Source organism: Neltuma alba, unplaced genomic scaffold (assembly GCF_004799145.2).
Source record: "Neltuma alba isolate B1F8T4 unplaced genomic scaffold, ASM479914v2 tig00010174_pilon, whole genome shotgun sequence".
NCBI classification, from domain to species: Eukaryota; Viridiplantae; Streptophyta; class Magnoliopsida; order Fabales; family Fabaceae; genus Neltuma; species Neltuma alba.
The window spans coordinates 1480747-1502520 of record NW_021635117.1 but is presented as its reverse complement, the minus strand read 5'-3'; the positions used below and the strand labels follow the sequence as shown (position 1 = coordinate 1502520).

The following is a 21774-nucleotide window of genomic DNA, read 5'->3' as shown; positions in this document are numbered from 1 at the left end:
CATTAATATTGTGGGAACGCTTTTTATGGTCTAGTTAATCATTGCTGGGGAAAATAGGATGTTTTCAAAAATGCTAGCCTCCTTTAAACTACTACCTTTGACCATTAACATAAGAGTTTATTTGACTTTTGATTTGGTCTTAATTATAAGACCCCAATCCACTTTGTCTCTCATACTACCTCCGGTCCTTAATATAAGACCCTGTTTAACTTTTATTTTGATTCTAAATATAAGATCTCAATCCACTTTGTCTCTCATATTTATATTTTTTTTTCTCAAAGTGGCTCTTCTAACAATGATAATTCTAGTCCATACACTTGATTAGCAAGGATATTTTTAGAAAGACAATATCTATTTAGGACAAATAACTAACTCAACTTACTTTCTTAATCTCCTCAAATTAGTCAACTAGCTCTTATAATTAGAACTGGAGGCAGTATTTATCTATTTTTCCTAAAATAGTTATTGTAGTAGTTGCATATGGTAAATATTTTATCAAATGAAATTTGATTAGCAACGCTATTTTAGGGAAGACAACACATTTATTATAAAGAACTAATTTAACTAATTTTCTTAATATGCTTAAATAAGTGAATTAGTTTTTATATTAAGGACTGAAGATGATATGATGTAAACAGTACGGTTGAGTTTTGTTAGGGTGCAGGTGCTAGTTTAGTGCATGGATGTTATTTGATAAATATAATTTTCAAAATTATTATGACGAGTTTTGTCAGTTGATGCAAACTATCTCGTATTTATTAGCCACACCCTTTTGAGAAGGTATATCTGATCGGAAAACATAATGCTATACTAGAATCCAATTGCTTCTATCCTTAAAGTCTATAATTGTATTGGGCACCCAACTAATACGTTTCCCCATTTTCTATCATATTTTTGCTAGTTAAAATGCATTTCTACATTCCTCATGTCATACTCCTTTGTGTTTTATCATTCCAAGTGCTTTGCAATCCATTTCTGTATGATTGCTTAAATTAATGCTGCTTCCTTACCATTTTATTCTTCGTATAGGCACCTACTCTATATTATATTGATAAGGAGTGCCCCTTCACTGGTACGGTTTATATCCGAGGTCGTATCTTAGCTTGCACTTGTCACATTGCTAAGATGACAAGGACCATTATCATTCGGCGGAATTATCTTCATTTTGTCAAGAAGTAGTGTATTATAGTTTTTTCTTCTTTTTTTTTGCATTTGTAGCTATGGTCCCCAAGTTTCTTTTTTCTGTTTCATTTTGGGGAGTATTAGCAATCCGCTGCAAACTTGCTGATCAAATAGATATGACGAGGCATTCAAATCTTGCTGCTCGTACATCTCCTTGCTTTCGTTTGAAGGGGATCATGTTATTATTGGTCAATGCAGGTGAGGTTTTGTCGGTGTTATGTATTCTATGAATTCTTGCATGCAACCCCAAAAATGGGTTAAACATCAGAACTTTGTGGAACAATTAGGACCTGCATCAAATGTTGACTAGATAACAAACCAAGATTGAAGGTTGCCTAACATTGTAGTAAAAATAAAATCTATGTATTAAATCTCTAATATTTTGTTTTTTGTTTATGAATGCAAGCCCTTTATTTTTTAAAATATTCAACCTGGTCCCTTGTTTCTTTCTTTATACCCCCCAATGCCTTCCCCAACATTAGTCCAAAATTATTCTTTTCAACCGGACAAGACCCAACATGACAACCCTTCTTCACCATATCTGAGATGAAGAGGAACCCCTCCCCCCCCCCCCCCCCCCGCCATGGAAATTCCCCCCGGGGGGGGGGGAATTTCCATGGCACAGTGCAGGTTTGCTGTATTGTGCCATCCCCATCTCTAATGACATCTTCTCTGGAAGAATTTGCTCCACGGTTTTGCAAAGTTGTTTTGAAGTATAAATAGTATAAAGAAAAGCTTTCTCTTTCTACTTTATAAATAGGATAAAGGGAATATCTATGCTCTACTAAGTAATCATTTAATTTGTTTGGTTACTTAAACTCCTATTATTAAGTTGGCTTTCAGAGATATGATTGAGGAAATATGTGTTCTCTGCGAACTACAACTTCACTAATGCATGAATACATCTGAGCCCATTTGGTAGGAAGAATTGGTTGGAATGGGATGATAAATTTTCGGCCAAGGGCGTGTTTAGTAAGCATTGGAATGAAAAATTGTGTTTGATTGGATAAAAATAGATTGGAAACTTGTACAACTTTACCATATTACCCTTAATTAAAGAATTCATTATTATGAAATAAAAATTCTTTTTAATTAAAAAATTCAATAATTTAATAAAATAAATGAATAAAAATATATTATAATTTAAATAAATGTAAGTATTCAATATAAATAAAAAAATCACTAGAGATATTAAATTATTAAAAAATAACTAAATACTAAAATATTAAAGAAAAAAATCCTCAATTTGAATACGAAAAAAATTTAAATATTATACAGAGATTCTGAGTTTGTTTTGTGAGCAGTGTAATTTTTTTTTTCTAATTTCTTATTTATATTTTATCTTTGTTGTAGACAAAATTTATATAATATATTTTAAGCACGTTCTCATTTTGTTTTGAACTCGTAAGATGCAGTATGATTTCGGATTCAATTCAAAAGTTGCCCTCCCCCAATTCATGATTGAAAAACACTAAAAAACGAGGATTCATCAAACTGAGCTTTTAAGAATAGCTAGCCAACATCCTAATTCCTTTATTGACAGAGAATATGTTTCTAACATTAAAAAGTTACCAAAAAAAATTAAAAAGCTAAAGTATTCATTTGGTGTAAAGTTTCAATTTGGCCCCTTAACTTTAAAAAGTATATTTTTTGTTTTTTAACTCTAAAATTATTACTCTTAAATGATGATTTTTTGAAACAATCATTGTTGTTTTGAAAATTAAATTTAATACGTTAGCATTTAATAATATTTTACTAATATTTAAGAGTTCAATACCATTATTTTTGGTTAGCGGTTTTAAGATTAAATGATTAAAAGTTTACTTTTTAAAGTTAAGGGACAAAAATGAAACATTGTCTAAAGTTAAAGAACTAAAAGTATATTTTAACAAAATTAAAAAAAAAATCACAGCTTAGTATCAAATACACTCTATTTGCCCTAATTTTTTAAGTGTTAAAAAAAGCATAAACAAACCCATATAAAAAATTAATTTAAAGGTCAATTTCTGGTGAACATATCTTTTTAATTTAAATACAAATTAGACAAATGACATATTATTGTAAAGTTCACTGAGCTCAGTTTTTAATACAATGAGACCCATTTAAAAAAGCTTTTTATTTTGAAAGTTATTTTTTAAAATTTTAAGTTTTAATATGTTAAGAAAAAGAAAAAATAAATTCAAATTTGATGCAGTAAATTTGAATTGTTTTGCATTACATTCGAATTTGTTTAAACAAATTTGTATTTTATGTAGTAAAGAATTTGGTCATCACATGAGCAAATTCACATTTTATGCAGCAATTTTGGATATAACCTATCAAATTCGCATTTGTTCCACCAAATTCGAATTTACTCATTTCTTTATCACAGTTAAAGCTTAGCATCCATAGATAACTTTCCCAATTTAAATTCAAAATAGACAATTAACATATTATTAAAAAAAAAAATATCTGAGTCTACTTTTTAATAAAATATTACCCGTTCAAAAATGTTTCATATTTTTAAATTTATGATTGAAAGAGTAAGCAAAGGTTAACAAAACAAATTTCTTTTTTTTTTTTTTATTTCTTCCTAACACACCCTATTTGCTCTTGTTTTCAGTTTAGTAAACAAAGCAATTCACTCAGACAGATTGGAAATGACCATTTATAAAATGAATGCTCTTTTTCTTCAAGCCTTCTCGTTAATGTTCGTCCTAAGGTAATTGATTGCTTGTTAGACATTCTCATGGTTCATAAGGGAGAGACTTGGTCCATTAGCAGGCCATTAGTTTTAAAAATTAAACAGAAGGGAAATCATGTTTGAAAATTTTAAAATAGCTACAATCCGAGTGCCATATCTCCAACTCAAGAACAACGTAGCCGTGATGAGGTAAAGGAGCAGGAATCCTTTGAAAACAGCACACTACTCAAACCCACATGTGAAGTGATGATAAGCCAATATTCAACATTGCTGAAGGTCCCCTTCGAGAACAAACGCCTTTGTCCATCATTTTCTACTTCAACGTTGTGATGGGTCTTCAAGCAACTCCCACCAAAATTTGTGGGAACCAATGATGAAAAATTTGCTGTTGTCAAAAATTTGGTTTCTGAAAAATTTTACAACCAAGCATACACCGCCTATGGAAACTCAACATTTTCCATTTTCATTGCAAGAGCGTACCAACCAGGCTCTACGATGTTTGGTATACACAAAAAAAAAAGAAAAAAAAAAAAAAGAGAGTAGACAGAGTATCAATAGTTTGCACATAATTTCATTCACTTAAAAGATTCAGCGATGCAGAATCTGTTGGAGTTTTAGTGTGTGAGTGTGTCAAAAGAAGTCTCATAATCGAACCATATTTTTATTATTTTTTGCAGGTGTTGTCACAGAATCAGCTCATCAGCGTCAACTGGACGGACAATACTGGAGTCGGCAGAACAGCAATAGACTAAATACCAGGGAAAGAACCTTGGTCGAAGTAGATGGTGCTTTTCTTATAGATCCAACGCTGCTGCTTGTGGGGGGATTCTTAAGGACATGAACCAAGGCCTTTTGGAAGGTTCCCTTCTCCAATTAGACGTCACTGATAGTCTTGCGGCGGAACTTTATTGCTGCTTGATGGGTCTTAAAGGGGCCTGTGATCGCGACTATCGAGATATAGTTCTCAGAAGCGGTTCTGCAGAAGCTTTTGACCTGATTGAAGGTTGATAAATGACATACATGAAGACTGGTCGCTGATTATGGAGATCAAAGAGATGATGAACAGAGCATGGCAAGTGGAACTTCAGCAATTGAGATGATAATGAGTTAGCATATGTAGCCCTCATGATCTTCAAGTTTAGGGTTCCACGTCTTTAAGGGCATGCTGCAGTCTGATGAGTTAAGCATCCTTAGTTTTCCTTCTTTTCAGACGTATCAAAAAAATAGAGTCAGAATCCAGAAAACCCTGTCATTTCCAGCCTTGCAGATTGTGTATCCCTGTTTGGAATCTGGATCTTCAAAAGCTGGCATGGTTTGAAATTGGTTAAATTGGAGGTAGTCCTTCCACTCTACAACATAAGCATCTTTCAACCATTTCACTGGAACTAAGATAAAACATTAATGATGTTTTGAAAGAGTTAAAAGAATATGATGAGTCATATTTTTTTTATTACTTTTCAAGTAACCTATATTATGGATAAGAACATCTTTAGTTGGTTTGTATTTCGGACCAGCGGGGGTTATACCAATATATTACTAATATTTCGCACAATATATAAATTGTCAATTTCCCTGCTTGGTAGAATCTGAATCCGAAAGACAACCCCGTAAGGTTCCTTCATAAATAGGGATTGCCATGTGCGTGTCCTTGTTTGGAGGAACTCATTTTGCACATTACATAAAATGCAGAGTGTCAATGCGCAGTTGCGCTAATTTGAAGCCAAATATAAATGGTGTTGATTTAAAGTGCCACAGCGTTGTGATTCCATAAATTCTAGCAAATGTCAATGTGGGGGAAGATCTTTTTGGGTGCTTTTATTATTCAACCAAGGAAGCCGTTTGTTTTGATTGTTGTGGCCAATAAAAATGAAGCATCAATGTCTGAGCACTTGTTTGGAACAAGAAAGGTCCTTCTTCTTTGAGCTCTGTCGCTTGGCCGGATGGTTAGAAAGGGCGTCCAAGGTGCGCGCCTACCTCCAGGTCTCGGTTTCGACATCTCACCCCGCCTCAACTTAGAGGTAACTCCGGATTAGTCGGTCTCCTTCGGGGGTCGGATACTGGGGGCTTTACGCAAAAAGAAAGGTCCTTCTTTCTTAATGTGCAGCCATGTGATTAGTGTAGAGAGTATATTCAGGACTGCAGGTAGTATTATCATACGCCCTCTAGCATATTGTCCGTTGTAACTAGAATTTTGAAAATTCATATTTAGTATGGGCTGGGTTTTGAATAATCCTACATTGTTTTGTACAGGTCTTTGCTAGTGGCCAATGCAGGAGACTGCAGAGTTGTTTTCTCCAGACGTGGAAGGGCAATAGAAATGTCCAAAGATGATAGGCCGGCCCTTCTGCGTGAAAGAGAGGAAGTGAATTGAGTCTCTGGTTGGATTCGTTGATAATGCTTTTCTGAATGGCCAGTTAGCTGTCAGTGTCACGGGCATTAAGCGACTAGTATCTTGAGGGCTTGAAGGAAATGAGCGAAAGAAAAGAACCTTTTAAGGGCTAAGCCAGAACTCAAACTGACCACAATAACCAAAAAAGATGAGGTTTTGATAATTGGAAGTGATGGGATATGGGACGTTTTCTGCAGCAAATATGCTGGGGATTTTGCAAGGAGAGGCTTCAAGAGCATAATGATGTGAAACTATGCTGTAAAGAGACAGTGGAGGAAACCATAAAGAGAAACTCAACAGGTAAGATAACTGTGATGGTAGCGTGTTTTCACTTAGAACCACCCCCACCTGTGGTTGTAGAGAGGCCAAGATTCAGAAGCAGCATATCTGCTGAGGGACTTCAGACCTCAATTCCTTACTGGAAGGATGGAATATATTTTTGGTCTGCGACGTAGCTGATTTTTTTTTTCCCTCTTGAAATGTGATTGTGTACATATATTAATCTATCACGCACAAAATATGCCTCCTTGCATCTCCAAATGAATGATGTTCAACCTAGTCATGGAGCGGGGAAAGGCTCTGAAAAATGTAATACAAATTTATACCGCGTTAGGATTATTTTTTTCCTGTTAGTTAATGGGAAAGCGAGAGCGCAACATATAAGAGGATTATAATCTACATTTGAGACTGTACAGAAACAAGCACTGCAGTGGTATTTTTCATGGGTTCAAAATCAAATCATTGTAGGATAATTGTTTATCTACCAAGCTTCTATTGAGATACGCTGTTTTTCATGCAGAAGTGTACGATTTGTTTGAAAATGCCTAGATTTGATTGGATCAAATGAAGCTAAAATATAATATGCGAGGCACAAAATGAAACTCATCCAAGATATTTGAAATTCTATTTATGATTCACTAGTTCTTAAAGATTGTTAATAGATCAAGTCATAATCTTAGATTTCTTTTCAAACTAGGATCAGTCAGACCCATTTCTCTACTTTTTTTTCCCCCTTGTAAAGTTGAAGAGAATCGAATACTTATGTGGGCCATTATTTTATAAACAGTTTTTAATACTAAACGATTTTATTCCTCCTTTGTTTAATTTTACACTGTTGTTACAAGTCAAAGCGTTGATCCAGGTTAACACAGAGCACTATGGTTAAGATCATATTAGAATCAGATGAAACGGGCAGTTTTAAAATAAACAGTTCAGCTATAATGTCGGAACATCACAAATTGTCATGTTATCCCATGCACAGAAAGTTGAAGAGAAATTAAAAACACATAAAAATAGAAGGAAAAAATATTGGGGAGCATGTTGGATTATCTCTCTTAAAAAACAAAATCAACCAATATTATATATTCTGTATCAGTGAACAAAGAATGAGTAAATAATACAAAGTTGAATGATAATGATCTCATCTGTATTTCATATCCTGTGACTTCTCTAACATATAAAACACCAATGGCATCCCTGGCCTAAATTAACAAAAATGTATTTCTACCATTCTATTTCCAAAATCACTTTATTGCATTCATCTTATCTCTGATCTCAGTTCTTGCCACACGAACTAGGAACAAGCCAGCAAGGAAAATAGACAGAATTAGCATAAAGAAGACACTGTTCCATCCCCTAGTAGAAATATACCCTGCCAAGAGTGGCCCAAGAGCGGCTCCAACAGAACCAGTACCGTCAATGATTGCAGTCACAGTTGCCAGTGCTCGTGAATTCCCTTGATTCAACGTCTGTGTACCAAGATCAGCTGCCACAGCAGTTGTGATTAGTGCATACGGACCATTCACCAAAAAGCCCGAAAGGAACATCAACGCAATGTTGATCAACATAGAGAGGCTCCCATAAAGCCGGTAGAGAACCAGCATTGGAATTGATAGGAACAAGAATATGATAGAAGTAACGGCCCGAGCTTCAATCATGTCAGAAATGAAGCCAGCCATAACTCCACCAAGAACTCCTCCAACGTCAAATATTGTTGAAAGTATTCCAGCAGATTTTTTAGACAAATGCACACCCGCAACAGCTATAAATGAAAACCAGAATCAGCTATGAAGGAAGCAGCAGATTTACATCGAAGAAAAACACAGCCTCTGCTATTTAGCATTTGGCTGTATTGTGGTCAACATTGAAAACATTGGGAAGACATGACCACCAATCAAAAAAACTTTAGGTCTCAATCTACAACAGATAGATTGTCTAAGCAACCGGGTCAATCATAACTACTAGAAAAGGCATTCTACCCACACATTTCAATAAAACGTAAATGTTTGAATTGGTTAAATAGCTTGATCAATATAAAGAATCAGTCACACTAATAATATGCAAATGTTAATAATAAGTGAAGCAAAAGACAAACCAAATCTATGTGAAAACATTTATACACACAACAACAGTTACCTGTGTGCCTAATGTAGAAGGGCAACCAATAGAGAAAAGTGTAAGCAACCAGCTTAGAGAAAAAGAGACAAAAGGCAAATGCAGCCACCCCAGGTAACTTCCACGCCTCAAAAAACCCAATTGCAGATGAAGAATCCGAATCATCAGAATCAAGGAGTTTTGCTTCCTCTGTTTCCGATTTTTGCACATTCTCTACTCCATCTGTTTCTACATTCATTTCAATCTCACTTGCAGATTGCACAAATCCCATGTCCTCTGGACTCACAACAAGAAACACATACACCAGAATCCCCATACAAATGATAAGAAGTCCAGGCACCACAAAGGACCAACCCCATCCGAATTCTAACACTGCAGAGGCAACAATCGAACCAATGATGTTCCCAACTGAGGTATGAGAACTCCATATCCCCATTATCAAGCCCCGCTTTGATTTTCCAAACCAATTACCCACGACTGCAACCACACAAGGCCACCCTATTGACTGAAACAACCCACAAATAATTTGAACTCCAATAAAAAACCCCAACACATGAATATCAAACCAATAGCCTAAGCCAAAAAGTATGGTAAAAATGCCACTACCCATCATCCCAAATACAAGGAACAACCTCAAATCAATTCGATCACCAATATGACCTGCCACGTACATGCCCACAGCGTAGGAAGAAAGAAAAGCGAGATCCAGCTCGCCAAGCCGGTGAGTTCCCCTATCTCCATTGAACGGAGGCCAACCTGTTTCGCCGGGTCCGATAATAGAACCTTGAGTCGAATTGGAATTAATCGTCGGTCCCAGAACACTCTTCACAATACTGGGAGGCTTTCGGGAGGCATGGAAGGAAGCATATGCAAGGAATGTGATAACAAGAACTAAGATTTGGTGAAAAAGTAGGGTTTTGTGAGGGGGTTTCAGGCTTGGGAAGAGAGTCAAAGCCGGAGCGAGACTCGAAAGCTGGGATGGCATCGCTATTCATTGGGGATCCACCATGCAAAATGGTAGCATAAAGACAAAATATTTTTGCTATTTTACACAATCATCCCAACCAGACCACCCAAGATCTCCTAGACGCTGTGGATAGTTCCAAGCTTCGGAGAGGAATATTATACCAGTCAACTGTAACAGAACATTTAGTATGAAATCACCTGCAGCTTTCTTTTCCTATTTTACTACAAGCGCTACACATAAAGAGAAAATGAGCGAACAAGCGATCTGGGATTGCGAGTCTCGTCCCGAGTTCATTCAATACGAAAGCGGAGTTGCAGAACGGCTTCGTACAGGAGTTGGAAATCCTTTATACATAGACCATGAAGCTGTGAAAGGAAGGAGCTCAGAAAGGGAATTTTCAGGCGAAAGGTCAAAACCTTTTGCTTGCAACGACAGATTCCAAAACTAGTGCGGTGACTTGTCGTCGACGATCCCCGCGAGCGGTATGTATCGTTTGGTGGAACTGGAATGTTTTAAAAGCCGGCCGGCTGTCCAACTGGAAAAGAAAGCAGGTCACGATTCAACCGGTTGCATCGGTTCAACCGTTCGGTTGTATAGGTAGCATAATAATTAAAAAAATTATATACCCTAAAAAAATTTAAGAAACACTTAAATATCTCAATTTTATAATAAGTTAACAAGCTCACATAATATTAATATACCTCACAAAATTATTGAAAATAATAAAAACATAAATAAAATAAGAAATGAGAAATAACTCGATAAGGAAAAATATATATAAATAGGAATTTGAAATTAAAAAAAAAAAAAGTAAAACGGTCCCTAGGTAAACGTGTGGGCCGATTGCAAGCATTAAATGAAAGTTATTACTTTTACAACACTGAAGACCAAACCAACACCATAATCTTGTCTTCATATCTCAACCCACTATTCTTTATGCTATTGTAGCCTTCTGACAACTTAGTAAAAGATTCAGGCTGTCCAGTTCGATCCAAATCTCTGCTTAAGACGGCTCGAAACGATTCAACTAGGAAGGCAGATAAATTATGTTAATCAAGCCAAAAAGCTTTTCAGTCACTAGCCGGATTCCAATCCGGTCTGATTTTTAAAACACTGTACTGTTTAGTGCACATTTTTTAAGAGAAACAACCGAGAATGTACTTTTTTATCCCCCACACCGTAGATGTTTTAAGAAAAAAGAAAAATGACACTAAATCCCATAAAGCACAAAGGACTGCAAAAAAAATCCCACAGCACTTAATAATAAATCTGAAATCCCAAACAAACTTCATTGCAATAAGAAAAAATGTGACAAGACCATATTGTCCTTAGTAATCTAGAAAGAAAAAGTGAGATTCAGAAGGATTTCCTATGTCTTTTTTCTTGAGCTCCTTCTTGAGAAATGAAACCTTGAAAAACAAAGAAATCAAAGTGGTTAAACATCTTTCGTCTTTACGGTCTCAACTGATTTGAAGGTTCAAAACTTTCTTTCCTTTCCTCTTCTAAAACATTGTGGTTGGCTAATTGGGTTTGGGTGTGTGGGTATATAGAAAATCCTTCTGCCTTTTAGCTGATGCAAAGCCTTTGTTTTTTGTCTACTATGAATAAGGTAAGCAATGCAAAGCTTGTATTTTGATTTTGGTGCATGTTGGTGATTCAAGTTGGAATTTTATTATGGATGGATAGGGTGATGATAGGTACTCTGTTTCTGGGTACATTGTAGATAGATTGATTATGAGTTTGCTCTGTTTAGGCATAATTCAATAAGAATGAATGGGGAAAAAAGTGAAAGTTAGTGTGAATAAAAACTATTACTACAAAATGAAAAAAAAAAAATCAATGTAAGCCACGATAGTTATTAGTACATCCACTTAACTTATCAATAACAAAATATGTTGTGCAGGTTAAATTAATGATGGTAAGTACTTCTAGAAAGCATCTATTGTGTTTCTTTCATATAAAAAGAAATTTGCAAATGATGGAGAAAATGATATGTAATATGATAGGGTTTGTGTAAGAACAAGAAACATAAGTGAAGCCCCAAGTTAAGAAGAGTTGAAGAAAATAATATCATCATTTATTGGAAAAGAAAGTCACTTAGCGTATTTGTTTTGAAATTCTCAGTTATGTTTAATATAAATACATTTGTTAAGTTTGTAGATGATAACGGTATAGAACATTTAATAAAGTTTAACGAAAAAAGTGGTAATATGTATGTAGGATTTTGATATGTAATCAGTTGTAATCATCTACACCCTTCTTTGTCAATATACCTTTCGTCCCTCGTCACTAATAGCATTATCACTTGTTAAGTTATTTGCTGTTTGAAAAAAATGTGATTTTTCAAATTACATAATATCATATAATATTGACAATTCCTCTGCAGTAATACGTATAATATAAAATATCTTTATTATAAGTTAATTATCAGTTATATGAAATTATGAAATCACTTATTATTAACTACACATTAACTTGTTAATGATGACAATGTAACTTGCCAATAATGGCACTATCACTTATTGGTTCATATGCTCATATGAATTTGTCCAAGTTTTGAAAAAATGTCATTCAATTAATATAAATTTCAATAATACATTTTCATTATAATTTTGATATAATATTTTTATTTTAAATGAAATATGATTGAATTACAAATTTGAAATTAACAATACATTTACTTGTCAATATTCTCTGTGTCAATTGCTAATTTCTAAACCCTAACTTGTCAATAGTTGCATTATAACTTGTCAATTTCCCTGCTGATATATGTGATTTTGAAAATTGTCCTATTTTTTGTTTACAAAATCAAACAATATGAAAGTAGGTCATATATGAATATGAAAGTAACTAATGATATTATATCACTTGTCAATTTTCATGCTACAGAATATTTTAACAATAATTGGACCATCACTTGTTAATCAGTACACAAACACTTGTTAATCTTCTTAGTTTTTTTTGTGTGTGTGTAAAACCTAAAGAATATGGAAACATGTAATTTTTAAAGAAGAATGTAAGTAACAACATTATATAAAAATCAACATAATTGAATTTGTTCACGCTACTAAATGAAATAATATTAGTTCCATACTTGGCATTTATGACAATAATATCAATTACAAAATATTATCACTAGTCATTTATAATACCCTTAATTCTCAATAACCTTACAATCAATACTAGGCCTAATTGAAAAAATAAAATAAAATCAGTTTCATAATGATCCAATTATAATCCCTCTACATCTTTTTTTTTTTTGTGTTTGCTTTTGCTGAAGCCTATTGGCATAGATAGCACTTTATCACCATGTTCATTGTTCCAATGAATAACAAGTTACTATAAGCATCTGTTGTAGTTCATTTTTTGAGCACCGTGGCATTATATATTGTGCATTATCCCGAAGAGTGTCATCCCACTCCTAAAGCCATGAGAGGACTTTTTTTTTAATAAAAAGGCAAATGATATTAATAAAAACAACAAACATCACAAAGTCTTAATCAACAAAAGGCAACTAGAAATAAATAAATAAAAAAGATGCAGGAAGAGAACCAATAACTTCAACATTTGTTCCAGAAAATAAAGGGAAAAAGGAATGAATGTCCTCCATGATGGTATTTCCTGATCCAACTATTGTGCTTGGATGAGTAAACTACTTTATAGTGGCCATAATGGTAATGGGAGAGGTGCTAGAGGAGAAGAAAGAGTTCACAATCCGAATGAGTGTGGACCATAAACATTTATAGTTGAAATGATTATCTTCCCTGTTCTTCCGAAACTAATGAAAGGATTGAAGAGTTTGACCCTAGAATGAGGTCCATGAAAAGCACACGACTATTTTCCTTTGTTGCAATTTAATTCTATGGAAAACTAGAATCCACCCCCCATTGTTAATATTACAAATTGGAAATGACATGAACACATTTGAAGACAATTTTTGAACAATGTGATTTTCAACAAAAGTCAGAGATGAAAACCAAAGTGTCTCTCAAATTTCCCTTGCAACTGTCAAAGGATCAGAAATAATTTTTTATGCAAGATTATATTCCTCTTTTTCTAAATAATGTTTCAAAGAATGATAATACCCTTAAGTAGGTGAGAGTGATCATCCATATGTAACTAGAGAAGAGTATTTTTCAACTGTTGGGAGATTTTTTTCATCCACACCACCAACCCTCATTTTTTTCATCCATTCCTACTAAATCATGCCCAAACAAAGTAAACCCATCATCAACCCACTCATAATATATCCAAAAATAGAGCACCCATCATTACCCTATGCATTCACAATGAAATCCTAACTTAAATCACCAACACACACCAAAAACACACAAGCTTTGCATTACTTACTTGTTCCTACTAAGCCAAAAACAAAAGCTTTGCATCAACTCAAGGGCAGAAGGACTTTCTATACACCCACACACACCCAGACCCAATCTACCAACCACAATGTTTTAGGAGAAGAAAAGAAAGAAAGTTTCAAATGTTAAAATTGGTAGAGATAATGAAGACAGATGGTGATGGGAAAGATGCTTGACCACTCTGATTTTTTTTGTTTTTCAATGTTTCATTTCTCATGAAGGAGCTCAAGGAAGAAGACATAGGAAATCTTTCTAAATCTCTTTTTTTTTTTCCTTTCTAAATCAAAAAGGACAACATCGTCTTCTCACATTTTCTTTTATTGTACTAAAGTTCCTTTAGGACTTCAGATTCATTACCAAGTTCTATGGGGCCTTTTTGCAGCATTTCGTGCTCTATGGGACCTCACTTTCATTTTTTCAAAGAAAAATCATGTTTATTTTTACCATATTTTTCTGGAGATTACTACATCCTATGCTTAATACCTTAAAAAACTTGTTGACTAATTTTAGTAAATTAAGAAAATTAATTAAGTTAGTTATTTGTATAAGTGTTGTCTTTCCTAAAATATTATTACTAATCAAGTGTATTAGTTAGAGCTATTATTTAATAAAAGCTTTAACATGTATAACTATTATAATGACTATCTTCCAAAATATATATATGAGAGACAAAGTAAATTGGTGTCTTATATTTAGGACTAAACTGAATATAAAACTAGCTCTTATATTAAGAACTGAAGATAGTATTACATAACAAAGTAATATACTTTTTTATCCAGGACATTTTATTGAAAAGAATTGAAAAATAAGTACTTATTTAGGGAAAATCGTAAATAAAAACATTTGAAATTATGAAATTGCAAAATGGGCACTTGAATTGGCAAAATTGCTATCAAAAACCGGATCTTCCTCTTCTTTCCCCTTCTCCCCCAACCCCCATCCTCCTCGCACTCTTTCCTCTCTCAACTCCCTTTTTTTTTTTTGGGGGGGGGGGATCCAAAACAGTGATGGCGGTCTCTTCCTCCCTGACACTCTCCCTATCATCAAGTTTGAACGAGTTGAGATGTTTGCACCAGCAATAGGCGAATTTCAAGGCTTAAAACACATAATATGATAAAGAAATTTTCGACAGACAAGAGGAATAAAGGGTTCTGGAGATTGCGTGCAACGGAGCTGGCTCCACTCTTGATCGCAAATATTTATTTCCACCCAATCGTTGCCATGGAACCATTTTCTTGTCTTTATTATGTTTCCCTTGCTCGAATGATTGTGCTATGGAGAAACAATCCATACGCTGCTATTTTATTAATTAGGATTGTTGAGGCTAATTTGATTTTGTTGAATTTATTAATTTGTGGATATGAATATCACTAAGTATGCGAGGAGGGAATACATATGGTTAGTTTCATCACTCTTGTGTTAGTAACAATGGATTATAACCAAGTCTCTCCATTTTTTATAATTTTTTCTTAAATATAAGATAATGGAGTTTCTAGTTCACTCTGGTCATTTCATTGCCATATTTTACTGTTGTGTGGCTCTGGGTTTTACTCCGTTTCACTATATTGGATGATGGCGTTCAACGGGAGTGTGATATTTTTCATATTAAATTTGTCGTTGACAATTAAATTCAGAAAATAATGTCAACTTATATTAAAACTTAAGTTGATATCAATAGTTTTTCAACATTTGTTATTTCCCATAATAAACTTGTCATTGATAACTAAATTATGAAAATAATACCAATTTCTACTAAAATATAAGTTATTGTGAATATTTTTTCAACACTTGTTATTTCTCATAATAAACTTATCATTTTTATTATTAGCAACTAAATTATGAAAATAATGTTAATTTCTCCTAAAACTTAATTTATCGTGAATAGCTTTCTAACATATTTTATTTTTCATACTAAATTTGTTATTGACAACTAAATTGAAAAAGTAATATAATTTTTTGCTAAAACTTAAATTAATATCAATAACTTTTCAATACTTTTTATTTCTCATACTAGACTTGTCATTAGAACCTAAATTGTGAAAATAATGCCAATTTTACTAAACTTTAAGTTAATGTCTACAACTTTTCAACACTTGTTATTTTTCATAATAGATTTGTTGTTGGTAACTAAATTGTGAAAATAATATCAATTTTTATTAAAACTTGAGTTAATGTCAATAGTTTTTCAATGCTTGTTATTTTTCATACTAGACTTTTCATTAGTAACTAAATTGTCAAAATAATGCCAATTTTTTGTTAAAACTTAATATTAATGGCTTTTTAACACTTGTTATTTTTCATACTAGATATGTCATAGACATGTCATTGGCAACTAAAAATTGAAAATAATGCCAATTTCAGCTAAAGTTTAGGTTATTATGAATTGCTTTTCAACACTTATTATTTTTCATACTAGATAAGTCTAGAATAGGAAATTAAAAGATGTTGGTTTACTTCCCTTGATTAATCCTCTTTGCACAATGGACTTGCATGGTGTGTCTAGTAGATTTTGCTTATTTTGTTCCTTTTATCAATTTAATGGGTAGTTTCATATTTAAATTTTTATCTTGAATTATAAGTGTTGCAATATACAGGCTGCCAAAGCTTCTCTTCGTACTAAGAAGTTGTTATCGGAGGAGTTTTGCTGTTAAAAAAAAAAAAAATCAATGGAGGAGTTTCTAATATGTTGCTGCTCTCTACTAGAATTTATCTGTAAGGTAAATTCGATTTCATATTTAGAGTAAGAAACAATTCTCAACTAAATTGTTCAAGTTGGACAATGCAAGTCCTCTCTCCATTCTCCAAAACAAACATAAAAGAGATGGAAGACATGAAATAAATTGTCAAACAACTTGATTCAATAAATATAAAAATATCCATGGGTATAAAAGAAACATCAAGAATAATAAAGAAATGAAGCCAAAATCTAATATACGAGTATCTGGCCATTTGGAAGGAGGTGGAGCACGGCCAAAAGAACAAATTATTCCATCTTCTCGTTACAAAATCGTTCCAGATACACTACCATGACCAAGAAATCCTTAATTAACACAAACTCCTAAAAAATCCTTAACACATTCCTAATCACAAGAGCCATTCTCTTGCTTCAATTAAATAATCTTCTACAAGGTTGGCTTTGAAACTAAAGAAGCTTTTCTTGCACATGCAAGCTCGTTTTAAGAGACAAAGATTTTGCACAAGTGTCACTTTTATTAAAATGAAGAAAAATAACCTTGATGCAAGAAAATTTAATAAACCCAATATCATTATCATTAGCAAAGAAGTAAATCTTGATGCTAAAATAAGATTATCATTACCAAAGGATTAGCCATGATGGCACAACTAAAGGATCTTTATTTTACCATCTTAAAGTGTTCTTCCATGATGCCGAACCAAAAAGAAACCAACAGAGATATATTATACTTAACCCAGAATTATTACAACATAATAACATGAATTATATTATTATATAGAAGTAGGGGGAATGATATTCACAATTTATATTAAATTGATAGCAAAGGGACAATGAACCCAATAGAAAGTACGGAATTAGACACTATGCATTTCAACTTCTAGGGATCTGACGGAAGTTTTCAGGAGATTTGAAATTGCCAGTTTGGTATGTTGCAATTGCAATTGATTTTGATGAAAATGGAATTGGATAACAAGGAAATGGAAAAGAAATGGAAATAAATATGGGAGTGGTGCTTAAAAGTACGTTTGGCATGTTGATGAAAGACAAAAATGCCCTTCTAAATTGGAGAAAACTCCCCCCATGAATGGTATACATCATCATCAAGGAACAAAAGGAGGTGATGAAGATCCAAAACCCAGATCTTATGCTCATGAAAACATCGTCGTCTTTTAACAAACATCATCATTAGCAATTATGTTCATGAAATCGAGATCCAAAACCCAAAAATTGCGACGGGGAAAAAACAAGAGTTGGACCAGATAAATAGACATGTCAGCAAGCAAGTCATGTGAAGTCTGATGGAAATGAATCTATCCAAAGAAATCGCAGCAGACTGGCAGCCATCTGAAGAAACTAAAAAATCGATGGAGATTCATGCGATGGTTCCCATAACAAGAAAAATGAAAAGGCATCTAGGAACTATGAAAAACATGCTCTCTAACAAGAGCAAATTGCAAAAACAAAATGCCCAAGGCCACATCGAAACGCATACTTATTCCCAGAAATGCATGTCTAGCAAAGGAATAAACAGCAAATGCTCAATGCTCAGAAACACGATATCGCCCAGGTCAAAAAAAAAAAAAAGAAACACGAAATCGCCGTCGTCAATCACGGTTTCTGGGCCAAACAGAAGCTTGTCATCGCATCTAATATAGCGTTGACGAACCCCTCATTTCTCCCACTTCAGTGGCTCGCTTCAATCCTACTCTTTCACCCCCTCTCCTTGCTTCGGTCTCCCAGTCCGAAATCCTCTATTACTCCCGATGATGACCTACACGTTTGCATTGTTCTTCGAAATAAACTATAATGAACCCAGATCCACATTGTTTTGGGTTGTGCCCACCGAAGAATAGTGCGAATGATGAAGAGTCGTCTAGGTTGTGCTCGCCGGCAGTGTATTGTGGTCACCGGCGGTGGGCAGTGCTGATAGGGTTAGGATTTGAGGATAGAAATGAAAATTGAAAAGGGCAAATCTTGAATTCCATGGAATTATTCACCATTTTTATTGAATTAAATTTCATGTGGATCCAAATATGACATACCAAACAGCCATTCAAGTTTAACATGGGATTTAATTCCATTTCCATTTCCAACCCCCCGATTCCTACATACCAAACAGGGCATTAATTAGAAATATGTATATTATTGTCAAATAACAATCAGAAGAAAATAGCAAGTTAACTATTTAAAATAACAAGTTAAGTTTTGAAAATAATAAGGTAACTTTTTCTAAAATGAAAATAACAAATATAATATTCAAAATTACAATTTAGTTCTAGAAATAACAACTCCATGATTGAAAATAATAACTTCCACAGTTAAAATAACAAGCTAGTAAGAAGGGAAAACAAAACAGAACATGGACTTTATTGACCTTTTAAATTTAATCTTACTAATAGAAGCATAGAGACACCATACAAAATATACGATTCCTGAAACCCATCTCACAGCAACACTAAGCATGAAATCTTAGGTAATTAACTTTGCCATACAGAGAACTGGTATTCCTAGTTACATTTAACAAATTTTGGGGTCTCAAGACTAGGATAAAATCCATCAATCTGACATATCAATTTAAGAATAATATAGAACACATTCACAACATCTTGATAAATATTTCTTCTCCCTTAAAATGGGTGATAAAATGAAAGGCCTATTGATATCATAATCATATATCATTATAGTTTCAGTGAAAGAAACTAGATCTATAATGATATACTTATTTCGCTAAGTGAGCAAATCCAGAAGACCTTTATAAAAATATGTATCTTTCCTAGCAATATTAAAAACCACGGAACTTCTAGCTCCTCTAGCATTTTGTGCAAAATAACAGTGTGATAGATTCATTATTAGATTTAAAACTTGGGAATCAGGTTCCCCAGTCTAAATTAAAACCGAATTCTCATAAAATTGGACTCATAACACATACTCATACAACTAAGGAATGGTTTTAAACCCAACATCGCAGAGCCATCGTCAAAATTGAAGGTGAAAAGTTTTGAAACCTTATGGTAGAACCACATCTCAAAACATAGAACAAAGATTTAAATTTAACCAAAAAAAAAAAAAAAGAAACAGATAGAAATCAAACCCAGAACAATCAAGCAACTTTGTTTCAAGAACAAAAAAAAAACGAAATTGAGGGGTAGAAAGCAAGATGTGTTCGAAAACCGAAAACAAGAACCCAGAAATCCGAGAAAGAGGGAGATGAGCTGGGGAGGGAAAATCGAACCCAGAACAATTGCCGTTGCCATTCGTGCAGTATCTCATTCGCTCATCGTCACCCTCCTTCATTCACTCATCACCATTGTCTTTGTCATCGTTTACCTCGCTGCCACCATAAGAAAGGAAGAGGGAGATAAGTCGAGAGTGAAGAAAGATGAAGTTCAGGCATGTAGGCACAGGGTTGGCAAAAAGTAGAAGGGTGTTTTGTCTTTTAACCGGTATTTTATAATTTCTATTTGTGACCGAGTCTCTAAATTCAAGGACCCAAATTGCAATTATGTATATTTTAGGTTCTCTATTTGCGATTTTTCCACCATTTATCATTTGTAATTTTTTTTAATAAAAAAACAATTTTATTCCAGACATAAATAAAAAGGAGTATATAAGAAGGCTTTTACAAGACATCAAAGCCCAACGGAGAGAAATGATACAAACAGGTTAAAAATGCCAAACAATAAAATTTGGAAAACAATACTGCCTCCAATCCTTATTATAAAGACTCAGTTAATTAATTTGAAAAATTTTAAAAAGTTACTAAATTATTTTAAACTATTTATATTTATTATTTTTCTTCAAACTATTTGCACGCTTATAAATTAATACTATCACTGGTCCTTAATATAAAAACTAGTTGATTAATTTGAGTAAATTAAGAAATTAGTTAAATTAGTTACTTGTAATAAATAAATGTTATCTTCCTTAAAATACTTTTATTAATTATGTGTATTAGTTAAAACTATTATGTAATTAAATCTTTAGCATGTACAACTACTATAAGGATTACCTTAGAAAAATAGATAAATATAAAACAAAATGGATTGGGATTTTATATTTAGGACTAAATTAGAAGTCAAACTAACTCTAAATTAGAAGTCAAACTAACTCTTATATTATAGATTGAAAGTAGTATATATAATTTAATGATACACATAATTATTTTGGAGGGATGATGTAACATATACTATAATTAAGTAATTTAGTAACTTCTTTAAGATCTCCAAATTAGTTAATTATGTCTTATATTGAGAATAGAAGGTAATTACTACAAAAATAGGTTATTGGTTAAAATTGGTCATGTTGATTGTTGAAGAAAAATTAATTTTAATGGCTGTGACTTATTCATCGGAGACGAATGAGATTATTTTTATTAGCACGAGGGAGTTTCTCCTTTCTGCAGTTGTTAATCAATCATAAGGCTGCTCGATATACCCATTAGTATTCAAGTATGTAGCAAATTTATTCTACTATAGGGAAGCAGATCAATTACAACGATACATGACAATTAGAAGCTAACAGAGTCAAGAAAGCTAAAATTTTAAAATCATGGTTTGCAAAATTTTTATTAAAGCAGCGTAGCAGTTTTTTTTTAAAAAAACTAAATATAGCTTTCAAATCCTTTTTGGAAGCACGAATAATTATTAACAGGTTCAAGGGGCAGGATGAAAACTTATTTTTAATATAAAAGACAGACTTTCCAAACGTCATGATGGAATTGGCTTTTTGATACTTGTGTTTATGTACAAAGTTAATACTACTTTTAGTGTTCGAAATTTGAATTTATTTTAGTTTTGGTTATGAAATTTAAAGTTAATAATTTGTTATTAAAATTTAACTTTATTTTTGTCTATTTAAAAAATTTTTGCCCATGGAACAGTCTGATTGATCGCTGAAATCTTATTTCAAGAATTAAAACTATTGGTTTCAAATTAAAACAGTTTTATTAATTATCAAAATACTAATCATTAAGATATATAATAGACAAGTAACCGCAAGACTCTATTTTAAAGGCATTCACAATATACTTGAATAATTGTGCAATAGGATATGCAGAAGAAATTGTTACTTTAGACTTTTAATATGAACACTTTTGTCTATTAT

The 21774-nt window shown here is 33.1% G+C and overlaps 1 protein-coding gene and 1 pseudogene across 1 annotated transcript; one reads left to right on the top strand and one right to left on the bottom strand.

The window, feature by feature from the left end:
- The first annotated feature begins 4864 nt into the window (after window positions 1-4864).
- On the top strand, window positions 4865-6709 carry LOC114754654 (probable protein phosphatase 2C 27; annotated as a pseudogene).
- Window positions 6710-7579: 870 nt separating this feature from the next.
- On the bottom strand, window positions 7580-9659 carry LOC114754620 (putative glycerol-3-phosphate transporter 5). Its single transcript, XM_028943415.1, has 2 exons — window positions 8670-9659; window positions 7580-8295 (listed from the first exon to the last, which is right to left on the bottom strand). The coding sequence occupies exons 1-2, from the start codon at window positions 9631-9633 to the stop codon at window positions 7778-7780; spliced, it is 1482 nt and encodes a 493-aa protein (XP_028799248.1). The 5' UTR covers window positions 9634-9659; the 3' UTR covers window positions 7580-7777.
- Between the last annotated feature and the right edge of the window lie 12115 nt (window positions 9660-21774).

What these genes read in the sequence shown, in the direction of transcription:
- LOC114754620 (XM_028943415.1), bottom strand. Translation starts at nt 9,633, where the DNA reads ATGCCATCCCAGCTTTCGAGTCTCGCTCCGGCTTTGACTCTCTTCCCA. An exon ending in CTTCTACATTAGGCACACAG is followed by an intron (nt 8,296 to 8,669) that starts GTAACTGTTGTT and finishes TTTCATTTATAG; the next exon opens with CTGTTGCGGGTGTGCATTTG.